Genomic DNA, 15,672 nt, shown 5'->3' on the forward strand with positions numbered 1-15,672 from the left:
ATTTGCTTATATAAATTAAAATATCAAAGATGTAAAAAAGAATCTACCGGTATATGTGTGCTGATATTGTTTTTTTTGGTAACTGTGGTATAAGCGGGATAAACAGCTTAAACAAACGCAACGCAATAAACTTTGCTGTTATTCTGGCTGCAGAGGTCGTGACTGTGTTGTCAACCATAACATATATGTTTGAATTTTCAAATTAGTTTTCATTGGGAAGGTAGATAAAGCGTTTTTATAAAATGCAATCACTTTTACATGTGAAAACACAGAATACGTAAGGGATAATCAACAAGGGGCTATGCGTTCTCTGGAAAATAATGAACGAGGTGGAAGTTGTGTTCCACGACGCGCTCATTTGCAGGGACAATGTGTTCAACATCCACTGAAGTAGCTACAGTAGCAAGTTTACTATATAGTGACAGTAGTTGTCTTGGTAACCAAAAAACAGACTTGGCAGTTTAGCTAACCAAACCTTCAGTCCTAGCTTGCTATTATGAAAATCAAATTCAACAATACCAATAATGTTTTCAATTCGACTTTTGCTTTCAAAAGCAGCTCAAACATAGAACATGTAAGAATGAACTACAGCCATTGAATTCTACCATGCAAATATACTGTGCCTTATTTAAGCAATAAAGCCTGAGGAGGTGTGGTATATGGCCAATATACCACGGCTAAGGGCTGTTCTTACGCACGACGCAACGCGGAGTGCCAGGACACAGCCCTTAGACGTGGCACATTGGCCATATATCACAAACCCCAGAGGTGACTTATTGCTATTATAAACTGGTTACCAACGTAATTAGAGCAGTAAAAATGAATATTGCGTCATACCCATGGTATACGGTCTGATATACCACAGCTTTCAGCCAATCAGCATTCAGGGCTAGAACCACCCAGTTTATAAAGGGAAATAATGCACCTCTAGAATGCTCTTCAAGCCAATCAGAAACATGTATTCCACAATGCCATGGTATAATGCTCATTACTCCACGTGCTCAATACTACTACATCACTTTTGTTTTGAGCCGACTTCGCCATTGGCCAGAGCCAGGTGGCCATAGCCGGGCACCTGGCTCACGCCCCGGAGGCAGCCCGTTTCCAAAACGAATGCAATGACCTTTCACCTGGTGCAAACTCCTTCTACCGGGGCAACCTGCGCCAAATAAAAAGGCACCTCAGGGGTTTATGGTATATGGCCAATATACCACGGCTAAGGGCTGTATCCAGGCACTCCGCTTTGCGTCGTACATAAGAACAGCCCTTAGCCGTGGTATATTGACCATATACCACACTCTCTCATGCTTTATTGCTTAATTATAAAACGGGTTGTTTGGATCCTGGATGCTGATTGGTTGATATGCGTGCATTTTTTGTCTTTTATTTTTAGTAGTGCACTGGGCCTTTACTAGTCCTGTATTAGCGGACTGATATAGCCTTCTGTAGCACAGGCAAACATCCTGCAGTCAGCTTGCCAACTGCGCGCTCCTTCAAAACTTGAGACATCTGTGGCATTGTGGTGTGTGACAGAACTGCACATTTTAGAGTGCCCTTTTATTGTCCCCAGCAAAAACCTGTGTAATGATTATGCTGTTTAATCAGCTTCTGTCAGGTGGATGGATTATCTTGGCGAAGGAGAAATGCTTGTTCATATAGAACATTTCTGGGATCTTTTATTTCAGCTCATGAAATATGGGACCAACACTTTACATGTTGCGTTTATATTTTTGTTCAGTGTAGTTTGACCAGCTGTTTTCAGCAACTGATATTTTTGAATTTGATTGTCATTTTGGCAGGTTTGCTAGCAACAAACTATTTAGCTAGCGTCTACCTAGTGTTTGATATGCAATTCGATCTCCTTGTAATGAACAGTGTTTAGTGTCCTGATGAGAAGGCAACATTTTCTAGCTATACCAGGCAAAATCGGGCATTATCAGCACATTGTTATGGATTTATCCAAATTAATGTCAATAGAAAACAACTACTTTGCTGTTATTCTGGCAGCAGAGGTCATGAATGTGTTAGCCTTAGCTAGGGGATAAGAACGTTGCCAGACAGCATGGCAATAGAACATAAAGAACGAACGACTGGTTCACATCCATAAATATCGAACTAATCAAGCGAACGTCTGGGGTCGCATCTATAGCAACCAAAAACTGAGAAAGTATGAATTTGCTTATGTAGCCGGCGCGGTCTGGTCGTCGCCGACTACTGCGTTGTGTTCCGGTGCACTGAAGACAAGACACTGGCGTACTTGAAGGCACTTTATTGTGTACAACCCTCTCAATCTGTTCAACATCAAGGAGAGAAAATGTTCAAAACTCTACCCTCGACCAGAATCCGCCTCTCCCAGCCGAGTATAATGCAGACTGAGTATAATCACATTCAAAAATACAAGGAATAAAATACAACATAATTGGAAAATAAACATAGCATCTGGTGTATATCTTATGTATGTGTCATATTGCATGTTATCTCTGCCAAAAACTCTGAGCTTTTAGCCTTTACATTAATACTGTGCAACATGACATAAACCATCTTTCAAATAGGTAATACATACAGTAATATGCACGAAGCAACATGTAATCCTTCACATTTGAACTTTTCAGTGCCATTAAACACTAATCAATACATGAAAACATTTTAAATGAACACATATTTTTAACCTGATATAGGGAATACATACCTGTTCAACATCAAGGAGAGAAAATGTTCAAAACTCTACCCTCGACCAGAATCCGCCTAACATAAAAAGAACAACGTGGGCTTCATCACAAGAGGATAGACGATTGCTAACTTACAGCTAAACAAAACACGAGGTTAGCTAAGTTAGCAATTTCTCAAAAATAGCTAAATTCACGACACAGCTTGATTAAATGTACGTACACTCATCATATAATATACATACAAGTTACTATGTGCACTGAAACGTTTTAGTTTTAACAGGTATATCAAGTTTATATCACGCCGAAGTGAACACATACCTCTCCCAGCCGAGTACAATGCAGACTGAGAAAAGCATGACACCCCTCCGCATATAACCAAACCAACTCTAGAGGGCGCACTTACACAATTAACTCTCCCAATACCTGTAAACTACACGAAATGCTGAACAATACAATATTTTGGTGAAATCAACTCACAAAATAAAATAAAAAATAGAAAATGAACGGTTGCAAAAATCTGTAATTCTTTGACCTGTTACACTTATATAAATTAAAATATCAAAGATGTAAAAAAGAATCTACCGGTAGATGTGTGCTGATATTGTTTTTTTTGGTAACTGTGGTATAAGCGGGATAAACAGCTTAAACAAACGCAACGCAATAAACTTTGCTGTTATTCTGGCTGCAGAGGTCGTGACTGTGTTGTCAACCATAACATATATGTTTGAATTTTCAAATTAGTTTTCATTGGGAAGGTAGATAAAGCGTTTTTATAAAATGCAATCACTTTTGCATGTGAAAACACAGAATACGTAAGGGATAATCAACAAGGGGCTATGCGTTCTCTGGAAAATAATGAACGAGGTGGAAGTTGTGTTCCACGACGCGCTCATTTGCAGGGACAATGTGTTCAACATCCACTGAAGTAGCTACAGTAGCAAGTTTACTATATAGTGACAGTAGTTGTCTTGGTAACCAAAAAACAGACTTGGTAGTTTAGCTAACCAAACCTTCAGTCCTAGCATGCTATTATGAAAATCAAATTCAACAATACCAATAATGTTTTCAATTCGACTTTTGCTTTCAAAAGCAGCTCAAACATAGAACATGTAAGAATGAACTACAGCCATTGAATTCTACCATGCAAATATACTGTGCCTTATTTAAGCAATAAAGCCTGAGGAGGTGTGGTATATGGCCAATATACCACGGCTAAGGGCTGTTCTTACGCACGACGCAACGCGGAGTGCCAGGACACAACCCTTAAACGTGGCACATTGGCCATATATCACAAACCCCAGAGGTGACTTATTGCTATTATAAACTGGTTACCAACGTAATTAGAGCAGTAAAAATAAATATTGTGTCATACCCATGGTTTACGGTCTGATATACCACAGCTTTCAGCCAATCAGCATTCAGGGCTAGAACCACCCAGTTTATAAAGGGAAATAATGCACCTCTAGAATGCTCTTCAAGCCAATCAGAAACATGTATTCAACAATGCCATGGTATAATGCTCATTACTCCACGTGCTCAATACTACTACATCACTTTTGTTTTGAGCCGACTTCGCCATTGGCCAGAGCCAGGTGGCCATAGCCGGGCACCTGGCTCACGCCCCGGAGGCAGCCCGTTTCCAAAACGAATGCAATGACCTTTCACCTGGTGCAAACTCCTTCTACCGGGGCAACCTGCGCCAAATAATCGAATCCCCTCAAACTCTGAAGTGTCTAGAAAGACGACCAATCATTCGACATCTCCAGTAAGAGATGTGGAAAGTAAGCGCCCAATCAGACGCTCCAATGAGTTGGCGGCAGCCAATAGGAGCCACAATGTATGCAGACATCGCACAGCGAAAATACCGCTAATCGAAGCTGGCTAGCATCGTCCCATTACCGTTCTCCTAGCAGCAGGATATTATGCTGGCACCACGATCGAGGGATGTAAATAAAAAATAAGAGTCCCCTTGCAAAGACAAGCTAAACTTTGAGAAATCGATTATTTTGTTGGCACGCTAGTGCAGTACAACTGTTTTCACAGTATTGCAACCACCTTTGAAAACAATTCATGGATAATTTGACATTCTTTTATTTATAATATTGTAATATTTATACCAGCATTTCTTTAGAACGTTTACACCAATACTGGTATGTTGAAAGCTATATTTAAAGAAATATATGTAATTAGAATTATTCAATAGAGTCTGCAAAACATAAATTGGTCTCTTGTGCTGACCAACGGGTTTAATACAGAGTGCTGGTGACTCCTTACTCCACCCACTCCATTCACTGTATATTAATTACATATTGGCTCATAAAGAAAACAAATATTACATGTGCCAAGGTAAAAGTGGGGTTGGGATTACTCAGTAGGGTCTGTAGAATCTATATATAGTGTTATTTCTTGGATGACTGTGGTTTATATATGCAGCATCACTTTCTAATCCACCCATTCCATTGGTCCCAAAGCAATACACTGTAGGCTTATAAATGACATATTGGTTTATAGAGAAAAAACGATTCTATATGCCGAAGTAAACGTGTGGTTGGGATTACTCAGTAGGGTCTGTAGAATCTATATATAGTGTCATTGACTTACTCTACTTTTGATCTACAGCCCAAAAGGTATTGGGTGTTTCAAAAACAGTGTATTGCGCTGTGGCCAATGGAGTGGGTGGAGTAGAAAGTGCTGCTAGGGATTTATACCTCAGTCTACCAAGAAATAACAACCTATACACTGAGTTTACAAAACAATAAGAACACCTGCTCTTTCCATGACATAGACTGACCAGGTGAATCCAGGTGAAAGATATGATCCCTTATTGATGTTATTTGGTAAATCCACTTCAATCAGTGTAGATGAAGGGGAGGAGACAGGTTAAAGAATGATTTTTATAAGCCTTGAGACAATTGAGACATGAAATGTGTATATGTGCCATTCAGAGGGTGAATGGGCAAGACACAAAATGTAAGTGCCTTTGAACGGGGTATGGTAGTAGGTGCCAGGCGGGCCCAGGCACACCGGTTTGTGTCAAGAACTGCAACGCTGCTGGGTTTTTCACGCTCAATAGTTTTCCATGTGTATCAAGAAAGGTCCACCACCCAAAGGACATTCAGCCAACTTGACACAACTGTGGGAAGCATTGGAGTCAACATGGGCCAGCATCACTGTGGAATGCTTTCGACACCTTGTAGAGTCCATGCCCTGACAAATTGAAGCTGTTCTGAGGGCAAAAGTGGGGGTGCAACTCAATACTAATGTTTTGTACACTCAGGGTATAGATTATACAGACCCTACTGAGTAATCCTAATCACACTTTTACTTTGGCACATAGAATCTTTTTTTCTCTATAAGCCAATATGTAATTTATAGGCCTATAGTGTATTGTATTGGGACCAATGGAGTGGGTGGAGTACAAAGTGCTGCTAGATATTTAGACCTCAGTCGGCCAAAAAATAACACTATATACAGTGGTGTAAAGTACTTAAGTAAAAATACTTGAAAGTACTACTTAAGTCGTGTTTTGGGGTATCTGTACTTTACTTTACTATTTATATTTTTGACAACTTTTACTTTTACTTCACTACATTCCTAAAGAAAATTATGTACTTTTTACTCCATACATTTTCCCTGACACCCCTGGCTATCCGTAAATTTAAAAAACAAGAAAATGGTGCCGTCTGGTTTGCTTAATATAAGGAATTTGAAATGATTGATACTTTTACTTTTACTTTTGATACTTAAGTACATTTAAAACCAAATACTTTTAGACTTTTACTCAAGTAGGATTTTACTGGGTGACTTTCACTTTTACTTGAGTCATTTTCTAATAAGATATCTTTACTTTTACTCAAGTGTGACAATTGGGTACTTTTTCCACCACTGACTATATATAGATTCTACAGACCCTACTGAGTATTCCCAAACCCACTTTTACCTCAGCACGTATAATTGTTTCTTCTCTAAATCACAATGTTGAGAACATACCAATCTGGACATTGTATTTTTCGATAGTGGTCTTACATGTTTTTTGTAATTGTTTCCATAAAGTCCTTCTTGCATTTGCTTATAAGCACAATAAAAATCGAATTTACATGTATTATCTCTTGAATTAGTTCTCCACATTGCTGTCAGGGGGAGACTCCTAGGAACTAGTGAAAGATGGTGGAAGGTGGAGCAGGTGGTGAACTTGAAACTAATGGCGGTAAAAGCAAGAAGGACAATGGTCCAAAAGAATGGAAAAAGGACCAAAGTAGTGCAGGAAAACAAATTGGAATTCTCTGCGAATGCCCCTTCTTATCTTGTAGTAGTGTGGTTTGTTGAGGAGGGGCGGATCCATTCGAAATATCCAAAAAAAGAGTGATGGGTAAAGTAAATGCAGTAAGGATTACGAGAAGTGGACTTGTTTTGATTTAGTGAACTTCTGATAAGCAGAAAGAGCTTGTGTTGCGTTGTACTCGAGTCGAGAATGTTGTCGTGTCGTGCGTAGCTCTTCGGAGCAGGGCACCCCTCAAGGGGGTAATATCTGCCGTTTCATGGGAAGTCGAATTGGAAGAAATTAAAAATATCCCTGGAGTGATTGATGCACGTCGGATGAATTGAGTAGTTGATGGAGAGAACGTGAAGAGTATCTGTTCTTTTGTTTTTTGAAGCGGAGTCCCTCCATATCGAGGTGAAGTTGGGGTATATTAATTATTGTGTAAGAGCGTTTGTCCCAAGATTGTGATCGTTGTAGTGCCTTTGAACATGTGGAAAGTGTTTGTAGAAGAAATAAGCCACGGTGTGAAAGTTGTGGAGAAGATCATATTGAGTGTGGTTCGAGTTTTGATCATGTGAAATGTTGCAATTGTGGAGGGAACCATGTTGCTTCATCATTGGAATGCCCGATGAGGGTGAAGGAAAATGGCTAAAGTCAGGGCCAACCAGAACATTTCATATGCAGCGGCTGTCAAAAGGGTTGAGGGAGCGAATGGTCCTGAAGAGTCCACGGTGGTGGATAGACCTTCACTGCAGGCTACAGGGTTTGACTGTCATCAGCAGGACCCAAATATTATACAGGTTAAGAAGGTGAACTTTGTACTCTTTATGTCTATGGTGATCAACGGCACTGCCAAAGTGGAGAAAAGTCTAGAAAGATGGACATCATTGTGGATGCGGCAGAGCGGTTTCTGAGATTGGAGGACTTCTCAGCGAAGGAGTTACATGAAAGGCTGTCAGGTGCTGTACTACCCTCAGGCCCCAGAGCCGGACTGGGAAGACATGGAACTTTGAAGAATGGAAGAAGCGGGAGTCTGTTTTGCTTTGTTTTGTCTACTAATTTAGTTGTGAGGAGTAAGTTAGTTTTCCCCCATCAAATATGTTTGTTTTTTAAACTTTGAATACAGTAGTGGGCGGCAATACAACGTTTTGGATGTTGTCTGCCCTAAAACCCTAGCCTCATATGAACCATCCTGATCTGGCGAGCTTACATTCTGTTTCGCTAAATTAGGATGGTTCGTACAAGGCTACTAAAACCACTGAGGTAAATAAGAATTGGAGACTGCGTCCAAGATGTCCGCCCGTTGTTTTCAAGGTAATCTACTGACATTTGCATACGCTGATTCATTGACCGTCTATATCCGGGTTGCATCCGGTTTATATGGACCAGCATTTGCATCCAGTTTATACGACCAACATCACAGAGAGCATCGCGAGCAGCGAAAAACATGGCAGATGTTGGATGAATATAAACGTATTTTAATAATTCAATGGATGTTTTGTGCACTAAAGTGTTTTATTAGGAATTTTCAAATCTAACATCTCTATGTGGCCCTGAATGGAAATTGTATTTCTGTGCCGGGCATCTGCAGTACGGAAGCAAAACTGTAGGAGCAGTCGAAACCGTTCTTCTAGACCGGAACCCTGGCCACTTGACAAAAACCCCACCGAAGAAGAAGATCCACATTTCAATGTTTAGAAATGCGTGCTTTTATTTTGAAGGATTCTATATTACCATATGAAAGTGACGTCATTGTTTGTGCTACTAGCAGAATATTAATCATTGTCCCATTGTTGTTTGTTGAAGCGTAACGTTAGCTGGCTAGCTAACTGACGGTATGTATTTACACCCAAAATATTTGCAAGAATATATAGCGAATTATGGGAAATAAGAACATGGCAATTATTTATTTTTGTTCAAATAATTTGTGTATTGTGCTGAGCATTCTTAAAACATTCGCTTGCTAACTAGCTATGTAAATATGGGCTAACAAAAGACCGCAAACGACCGCTAGCCAGCACATTTATCAGGCACCACCTAAAACATCTTCATGACTTCAATAACGTTAGTTGGTTTTAAAAACTAATGGAAGCCAGACATATCTAACTAGCTATACTGTATTACATCTAGCTTGCTATCTAGCTAACGTTAGTTATTTTTGCTCTAGCTAGCTGCGGCTAACAAACAAGCAAGCCCGTTGCGTTGACATTAGCTAACGTTAACAGAGCATCTTGATTTTATTTGCTGTAACGTAGCTGGTTGTTTTTGTTTTGTCCCATTTTATACGATTCAGATTTGAGGTCTTCATTTTGTCTTTTGCAACACTAACACGTTAGTTAGCTATAACGGCTCACTAGCGCACTGCATGGCTAGTTAGCTAGCTATTAACGTTACCTACGACACAACAATGGGATGGATCCATGATAGCTAGCTAGTAATTCTATGCTGTGTTTTGGTGTTCAGAGGGGGCTGGATTCGAAGCTAGCAACTGCCATTGTAGCTTGCTAGCTACACCAGCCCTCTGCATAATTGCACATTTAATTAGTTGCAAACAGTAGCAAAAAAGGTTTTGCAGTCATGCAGCTAGTTACCATTATTAGCGATTACAAATGTTTCTTTTCAAGAAAGGGCGAGACAAATGTGCACGCCCCCATTCTTTGTTATGCGAAGCTAGGGGACACTCATTGAATATGGCCAAAGCTCAGGGTGAATTTGTCCTTGTTATGTTTTTGAAACTGTATGTATATCCTCTCCTACTAGACCTACACAAGTCACCATGGGGAAAGATCCTAGGAAGCCGAGAGGCAAGATGTCCTCATATGCTTACTTCGTGCAGACCTGCAGGGCTGAGCACAAGAAGAAACACCCCGAAGGCAGTGTCAACTTCGCTGAGTTCTCCAAGAAATGCTCAGAGCGATGGAAGGTAGCATTACACACCAGTGAATGATTGTGAAGTGACATGTTTCTGGTACATATTCAGAATGGTTATGGATTTATTTCCACCTTGGTATGTTTTGTTACACTTGAGTGACCTTGTGGCCATGTAGATGTGTAATCTGAATTTATACCTCTACATCCAGCCCTTGTCTCCTAAAGAAAAAGGCAAGTTTGAAGACATGGCAAAGCAAGACAAGGTCCGCTATGAGAGCGAAATGAAGAACTACATCCCACCCAATGGCCAGAAAAAGAAGAGGTTTAAGGATCCCAATGCCCCCAAGAGACCGCCGTACGTACCATCATTTACTGGGTTTGCATGGCAGATAGACTGGATAGCAATTCTAGAGGTGAATTAAACTTCCCTGTGAATTTACATTGTTTTCTTTTGTTTTTGTTTCTCAGGTCTGCGTTCTTCATCTTCTGTGCTGACTTCCGGGCCAAGATAAAGAGTGAGCACCCAGGCCTGTCCATCGGAGACACTGCTAAGAAGCTGGGAGTGATGTGGAACAGCTCTGCAGCTGAGGAGAAGAAGCCATACGAGAAGAAGGCTGCCACGCTGAAGGAGAAATACGACAAGGTTAGCAGGGCTCTATTACAACTTACAGAGATGGGCTTTTCACGGACTGGAATTCCTGCTTTTCTGGATTATCCTCTATTCAATAGTCATTGTCACAACGTAATTAACCAACATTTGAAGCATATTTCTTGGACAATTGCTCTTTTGGATCGCAATTTGAGAATTCAGTGTGGAAAAAGTACACTTAATTTTCCCGCTTTAAAATAGTATGTCGGCAGATATATCGGTATTGGATCCAAACATATCAGTCGGGCTCTATAAATAATTATGTTATGTCCCACAGGATATCGCATCATACCGCACCAATGGTAGAGTGGATACGGCCTCCTCCGCAGCTGCTGATGACGAAGAGGAGGAGGAGGAGGAAGAAGACGACGACGATGAGGATGATGACGAGTAGCCTCCCTGCTGTTGGAGCTTACATTCTTGTTTAATGCTATGTAACCCTAATGTACACACCTTACATCTCCAAACAGACCCAGATGCAACGAGAACACATGAATTAGGCAGTGTGTATATTTAATGTTTTAATGATGGGTGGTGTTACGCTCCCTAACTGGTTAAAGTTAACACTACATGTCTTGTTTTTTGTTATTTTGTTGTTGTTGCCCTTGCCTGTAACTGCTTTGGAGGATTATACATCAGTATGGAAGTAATACATTATCTTTAGGTGTACATCTCTCAAAGTAATACATTATCTTTAGGTGTGCATCTCTCAAATCCGATTTCTGGGAGCTAGTGTCTTTTTTTGTTTCTGTATTTGTTTTAAAGGATATTTTTTCATATGTTTGTCACAAGGTCTTTTTATTGTTCTTTGAATACCACTCTGATAACAAATGCAGCTGACATTCAGGAATGTCTTAAATAAAGGTCTTTTTTAAAATAAGTTGTTTTTGTTGTTTATTTGAAGATTTACCATAAGCTAAATAAGGCATTAGGTTGACTTCGATAAATATTTACACAGTACATGCAGTGCCTTCCGAAAGTATTCATACCTCTTGAATTATTCCACATTTTGTTGTGTTAAAGCCTGAATTCAAAATGATTTTAAAAAATGTTTTACCTATCTGCACACAATACCCCATAATGACAAAGTGAAAACATGATTGTATAGATTTTAGCACATTTATTGAAAGTGAAATACAGAAATATCTCATTTACATGGGTATTCACACACCTGAGTCAATACATGTTAGAATCACCATTGGCAGTGATTACAGCTTTGCTGGATTGTACAATATTTGCCCATTATTCTTAAAACAATTCTTCAAGCTCTGTCAAGTTGGTTGCTGACCATTGCTAGACAGACATTTTCAAGTCGATTTAAGTTTAAACTAACTAAGACACTCAGGAACATTCAATGTCGTCTTGATAAGCAACTCCAGTGTATATTTGGCCTGGTGTTTTAGGGTATTGTCCTGCTGAAAGGTTAATTTTTCTCCTAGTGTCTGTTGGAAAGCAGACAGAACCAGGTTTTTCTCTAGGATTTTGCCTACTCCGTTTATTTTTATCCTAAAAACACTCCCTAATCCTTACCGATTACAAGCATACCCATAACATGATGCAGCCACCACCATGCTTAATATGAAGAGTGGTACTCAGTGATGTGTTGTGTTGGATTTGCACCAAACATAACGCTTTGTATTCAGGACATAAAGTTAATTTCTTTGCCACATTATTTTGCAGTTTTACTTAAGTGCCTTATTGCAAACAGGATGCATGTTTTGGAATATTTGTATTATATACAGGCTTTCTTCTTTTCACTCTGTCATTTAGGTTAGTATTGTGGAGTAACTACAATGTTGTTGATCCATCCTCAGTTTTCTGCTATCACAGCCATTCAACTCTGTAACTGTTTTATAGTCACCATTGGCCTCAAGGTGAAATCACTGTGCGGTTTCCTACCTCTCCGGCAACTGAGTTAGGAAGGACGCCTGTATCTTTGTAGTGACTGGGTGTATTGATATACCAGCCAAAGTGTAATTAATAACTTCACCATGCTCAAAGGGATATTCAATGTCTGCTTTTTTTTTTCTCACCCATCTACCAATAAAACAGTTGCAGATTAATGGCTGTGATAGGAGAAAACTGAGGATGGATCAACAACAGTTTAGTTACTCCACAATACTAACCTAAATGACAGAGTGAAAAGAAGGAAGCCTGTACATAAAGAAGCCTTTGCAAGGCATTGGAAAACCTCCCTGGTCTTTGTGGTTGAATCTGTGTTTGAAATTCACTGCTCGACTGAGGGACCTTACAGATAATTGTATGTGTGGGGTACAGAGATGAGGTAGTCATTCAAAAATTATGTTAAACGCTATTATTGCACACAGAGTGAGTCCATGCAACTTATTATGTGACGTGTTTAGCAAATTTGTACTCCTGAACTTATTTAGACTTGCCACAAAGGGGTTGAATACTTACTGACTCAAGATATTTCAGCTTTTTATTAATTTGTAAACATTTCGAAAAGCATAATTCCACTTTGACAGTATGGGGTATTGTGTATAGGCCAATGACACAACATCTCAATTTAATCCATTAAAATGTAGGCTGTAACACAACAAAATGCGAAAAAAGTCAAGGGGTGTGAATGCTCTCTGAAGGTAGTATAGATTTCATATGACCATTTAAAATCAAGGTTATCATCTGAAATTATTGAATCTAATTTTAAAAAATGATCTAATAAATATACAGTATTAACCATCTACCAGGTTATATTTTTGTGATCGAGTTGCACAATAATGGCAGTAGAATACAAGTGAATGTCAGTACTATGCAAGTCCAGTTGGTGGTGCCCTTTATGGAAAGGTAGGTTTGCCACCCAAAGAAGATATGGAGAAGGACACATGAGAAGGAGATGAACATGGTAGGACCACCAAGAATTCACAGCGTTTGCTGGAGATGCACTGTTGAGGCCCATTTCTCCACTATGAGCTGGAAGGAATAAAAAAATAATTTGCTGCTTTCTTTGTAATGTGTTTTGTTACGAATGCCTGACTTAATTATGTCAATTTGTGCAAAATTCCCACTGTTAGAGTTATAAAGACTACTTGTAATTATTCTCTCTCTCTCTCTCTCTCTCTCTCTCTCTCTCTCTCTCTCTCTCTCTCTCAGGAGGATCATGTATCTCCATTCGGCTCTTTATTCCCAGTGGATGTGCCCTTTCCCACACAAAGACAATTCTCTCAAACTTAAAGGTTGCAATTAATATATCTGTGAAGTATCCACCCTTTCTGTAATTTCCCAAACATAAAAAAGAGGACATATTGTACACTGCAGTAGTAAGGGTGCGCAAAACAGGAAATGCTGGGAAAAGGAATTATATTATGGTCTGAATTATCTCTATCTTTATCGTTAACATGTGTCTCTCTACCTGTAATTAACAAACGGTGGCAGTGTGAGTGCAGAAAGTGGAAAAGGTTGCCAATGGTGAGAGATATGGGAATTAGGTTGATGCATTTAAAGTGTCTTAAGAAAATATTCACACCCCTTGACTTTTCCCACATTTTGTTGTATTACAGCCTGAATTTAAAATGTATTAAATTGGGATTATGTGTCACTGATCTACACACAATACCCCATAATGAAAAGCTGAAATGTCTTGAGTCAAGAAGTATTCAACCCTTTTGTTATGGAAAGCCTAAATAAGTTCAGGAGTACAAATCTGCAAGTCACATAATAAGTTGCATGGACTCACTCTGTGTGCAATAATAGTGTTTAACATGATTTTTAAATGACTGCCCCATCTCTGTACCCCACACATACAATTATGTTCAATTAAGGTCCCTCAGTCGAGCAGTGAATTTCAAGCACAGATTCAAGCACAAAAACAAGCGAGGTTTTCCAATGGTCCGCAAAGAAGGGCACCTATTGGTAGATGGGTAAAACAAAATCAGACTTTGAATATCCCTTTGAGCATGGTGCAGTTATTAATTACACTTTGGATGGTGTATCAATACACCCAGTCACTACAAAAATACAGGCGTCCTTCCTAACTCAGTTGCTGGTGATTTTAAAACAGTTACTGAGTTTAATTGCTGTTATAGGATATACCGGAGGATGGATCAACAACATTGTAGTTACAGTGGCTTGCGAAAGTATTCACCCCCCTTGGCATTTTTCCTTTTTTGTTGCCTTACAACCTGGAATTAAAATGGATTTTTGGGGGGTTTGTATCATTTGATTTACACAACATACCTACCACTTTGAAGATGCAAAATATTTTTTGTTGTGAAACAAACAAGAAATAAGACAAAAAAACGGAAAACTTGAGCGTGCATAACTATTCAACCCCCCCCCCCAAAGTCAATACTTTGTAGAGCCATCTTTTGCAGCAATTACAGCTGCAAGTCTCTTGGGGTATGTCTCTATAAGCTTGGCACATCTAGCCACTGGGATTTTTGCCCATTCTTCAAGGCAAAACTGCTCCAGCTCCTTTAAGTTGGATGGGTTCCGCTGGTGTACAGCAATCTTTAAGTCATACCACAGATTCTCAATTGGATTGAGGTCTGGGCTTTGACTAGGCCGTTCCAAGGCATTTAAATGTTTCCCATTAAACCGCTCAAGTGTTGCTTTAGCAGTATGCTTAGGGTCATTGTCCTGCTGGAAGGTGAACCTCCGTCCCAGTATCAAATCTCTGGAAGACTGAAACAGGTTTCCCTCAAGAATTTCCCTCTATTTAGCGCCATCCATCATTCCTTCAATTCTGACCAGTTTCCCAGTCCCTGCCGATGAAAAACATCCCCACAGCATGATGCTGCCACCACCATGCTTCACTGTAGGGATGGTGTTCTCGGGGTGATGAGAGGTGTTGGTTTTGCGCCAGACATAGCGTTTTCCTTGATGGACAAAAAGCTCAATTTTAGTCTCATCTGACCAGAGTACCTTCTTCCATATGTTTGGGGAGTCTCCCACATGCCTTTTGGCGAACTTATTATTTTCTTTAAGCAATGGCTTTTTTCTGGCCACTCTTCCGTAAAGCCCAGCTCTGTAGAGTGTACGGCTTAAAGTCGTCCTATGGACAGATACTCCAATCTCAGCTGTGGAGCTTTGCAGCTCCTTCAGGGTTATCTTTGGTGTCTTTGTTGCCTCTCTGATTAATGCCCTCCTTGCCTTTGTCCCTAACCTGTTTGGAGAGCTCCCTGGTCTTCATGGTGCCGCTTGCTTGGTGGTGCCCCTTGCTTAGTGGTGTTGCAGACTCTGGGGCCTTTCAGAACAGGTGTATA

General features: G+C 39.9%; 1 protein-coding gene across 1 annotated transcript; it reads left to right on the forward strand.

Moving 5' to 3' along the window:
* The first annotated feature begins 8,659 nt into the window (after nt 1-8,659).
* LOC121567294 (high mobility group protein B1) lies at nt 8,660-11,330 on the forward strand. The gene is made up of 5 exons (XM_041877220.1): nt 8,660-8,765; nt 9,691-9,853; nt 10,011-10,156; nt 10,270-10,444; nt 10,728-11,330. Exons 2-5 carry the CDS (start codon nt 9,707-9,709, stop codon nt 10,842-10,844), a joined length of 585 nt encoding a protein of 194 aa, XP_041733154.1. The 5' UTR covers nt 8,660-8,765; nt 9,691-9,706; the 3' UTR covers nt 10,845-11,330.
* Nucleotides 11,331-15,672: the final 4,342 nt, after the last annotated feature.

Source organism: Coregonus clupeaformis, chromosome 6 (assembly GCF_020615455.1).
Source record: "Coregonus clupeaformis isolate EN_2021a chromosome 6, ASM2061545v1, whole genome shotgun sequence".
NCBI lineage: Eukaryota > Metazoa > Chordata > Actinopteri > Salmoniformes > Salmonidae > Coregonus > Coregonus clupeaformis.

Excerpts from the sequence above, each read along its gene's own strand:
- LOC121567294 (XM_041877220.1), top strand. The coding sequence starts at position 9,707 with ATGGGGAAAGATCCTAGGAAGCCGAGAGGCAAGATGTCCTCATATGCT. Across the intron at positions 9,854-10,010 it reads AATGCTCAGAGCGATGGAAG|CCCTTGTCTCCTAAAGAAAA; the intron begins GTAGCATTACAC and ends CTCTACATCCAG. Across the intron at positions 10,445-10,727 it reads TGAAGGAGAAATACGACAAG|GATATCGCATCATACCGCAC; the intron begins GTTAGCAGGGCT and ends TATGTCCCACAG.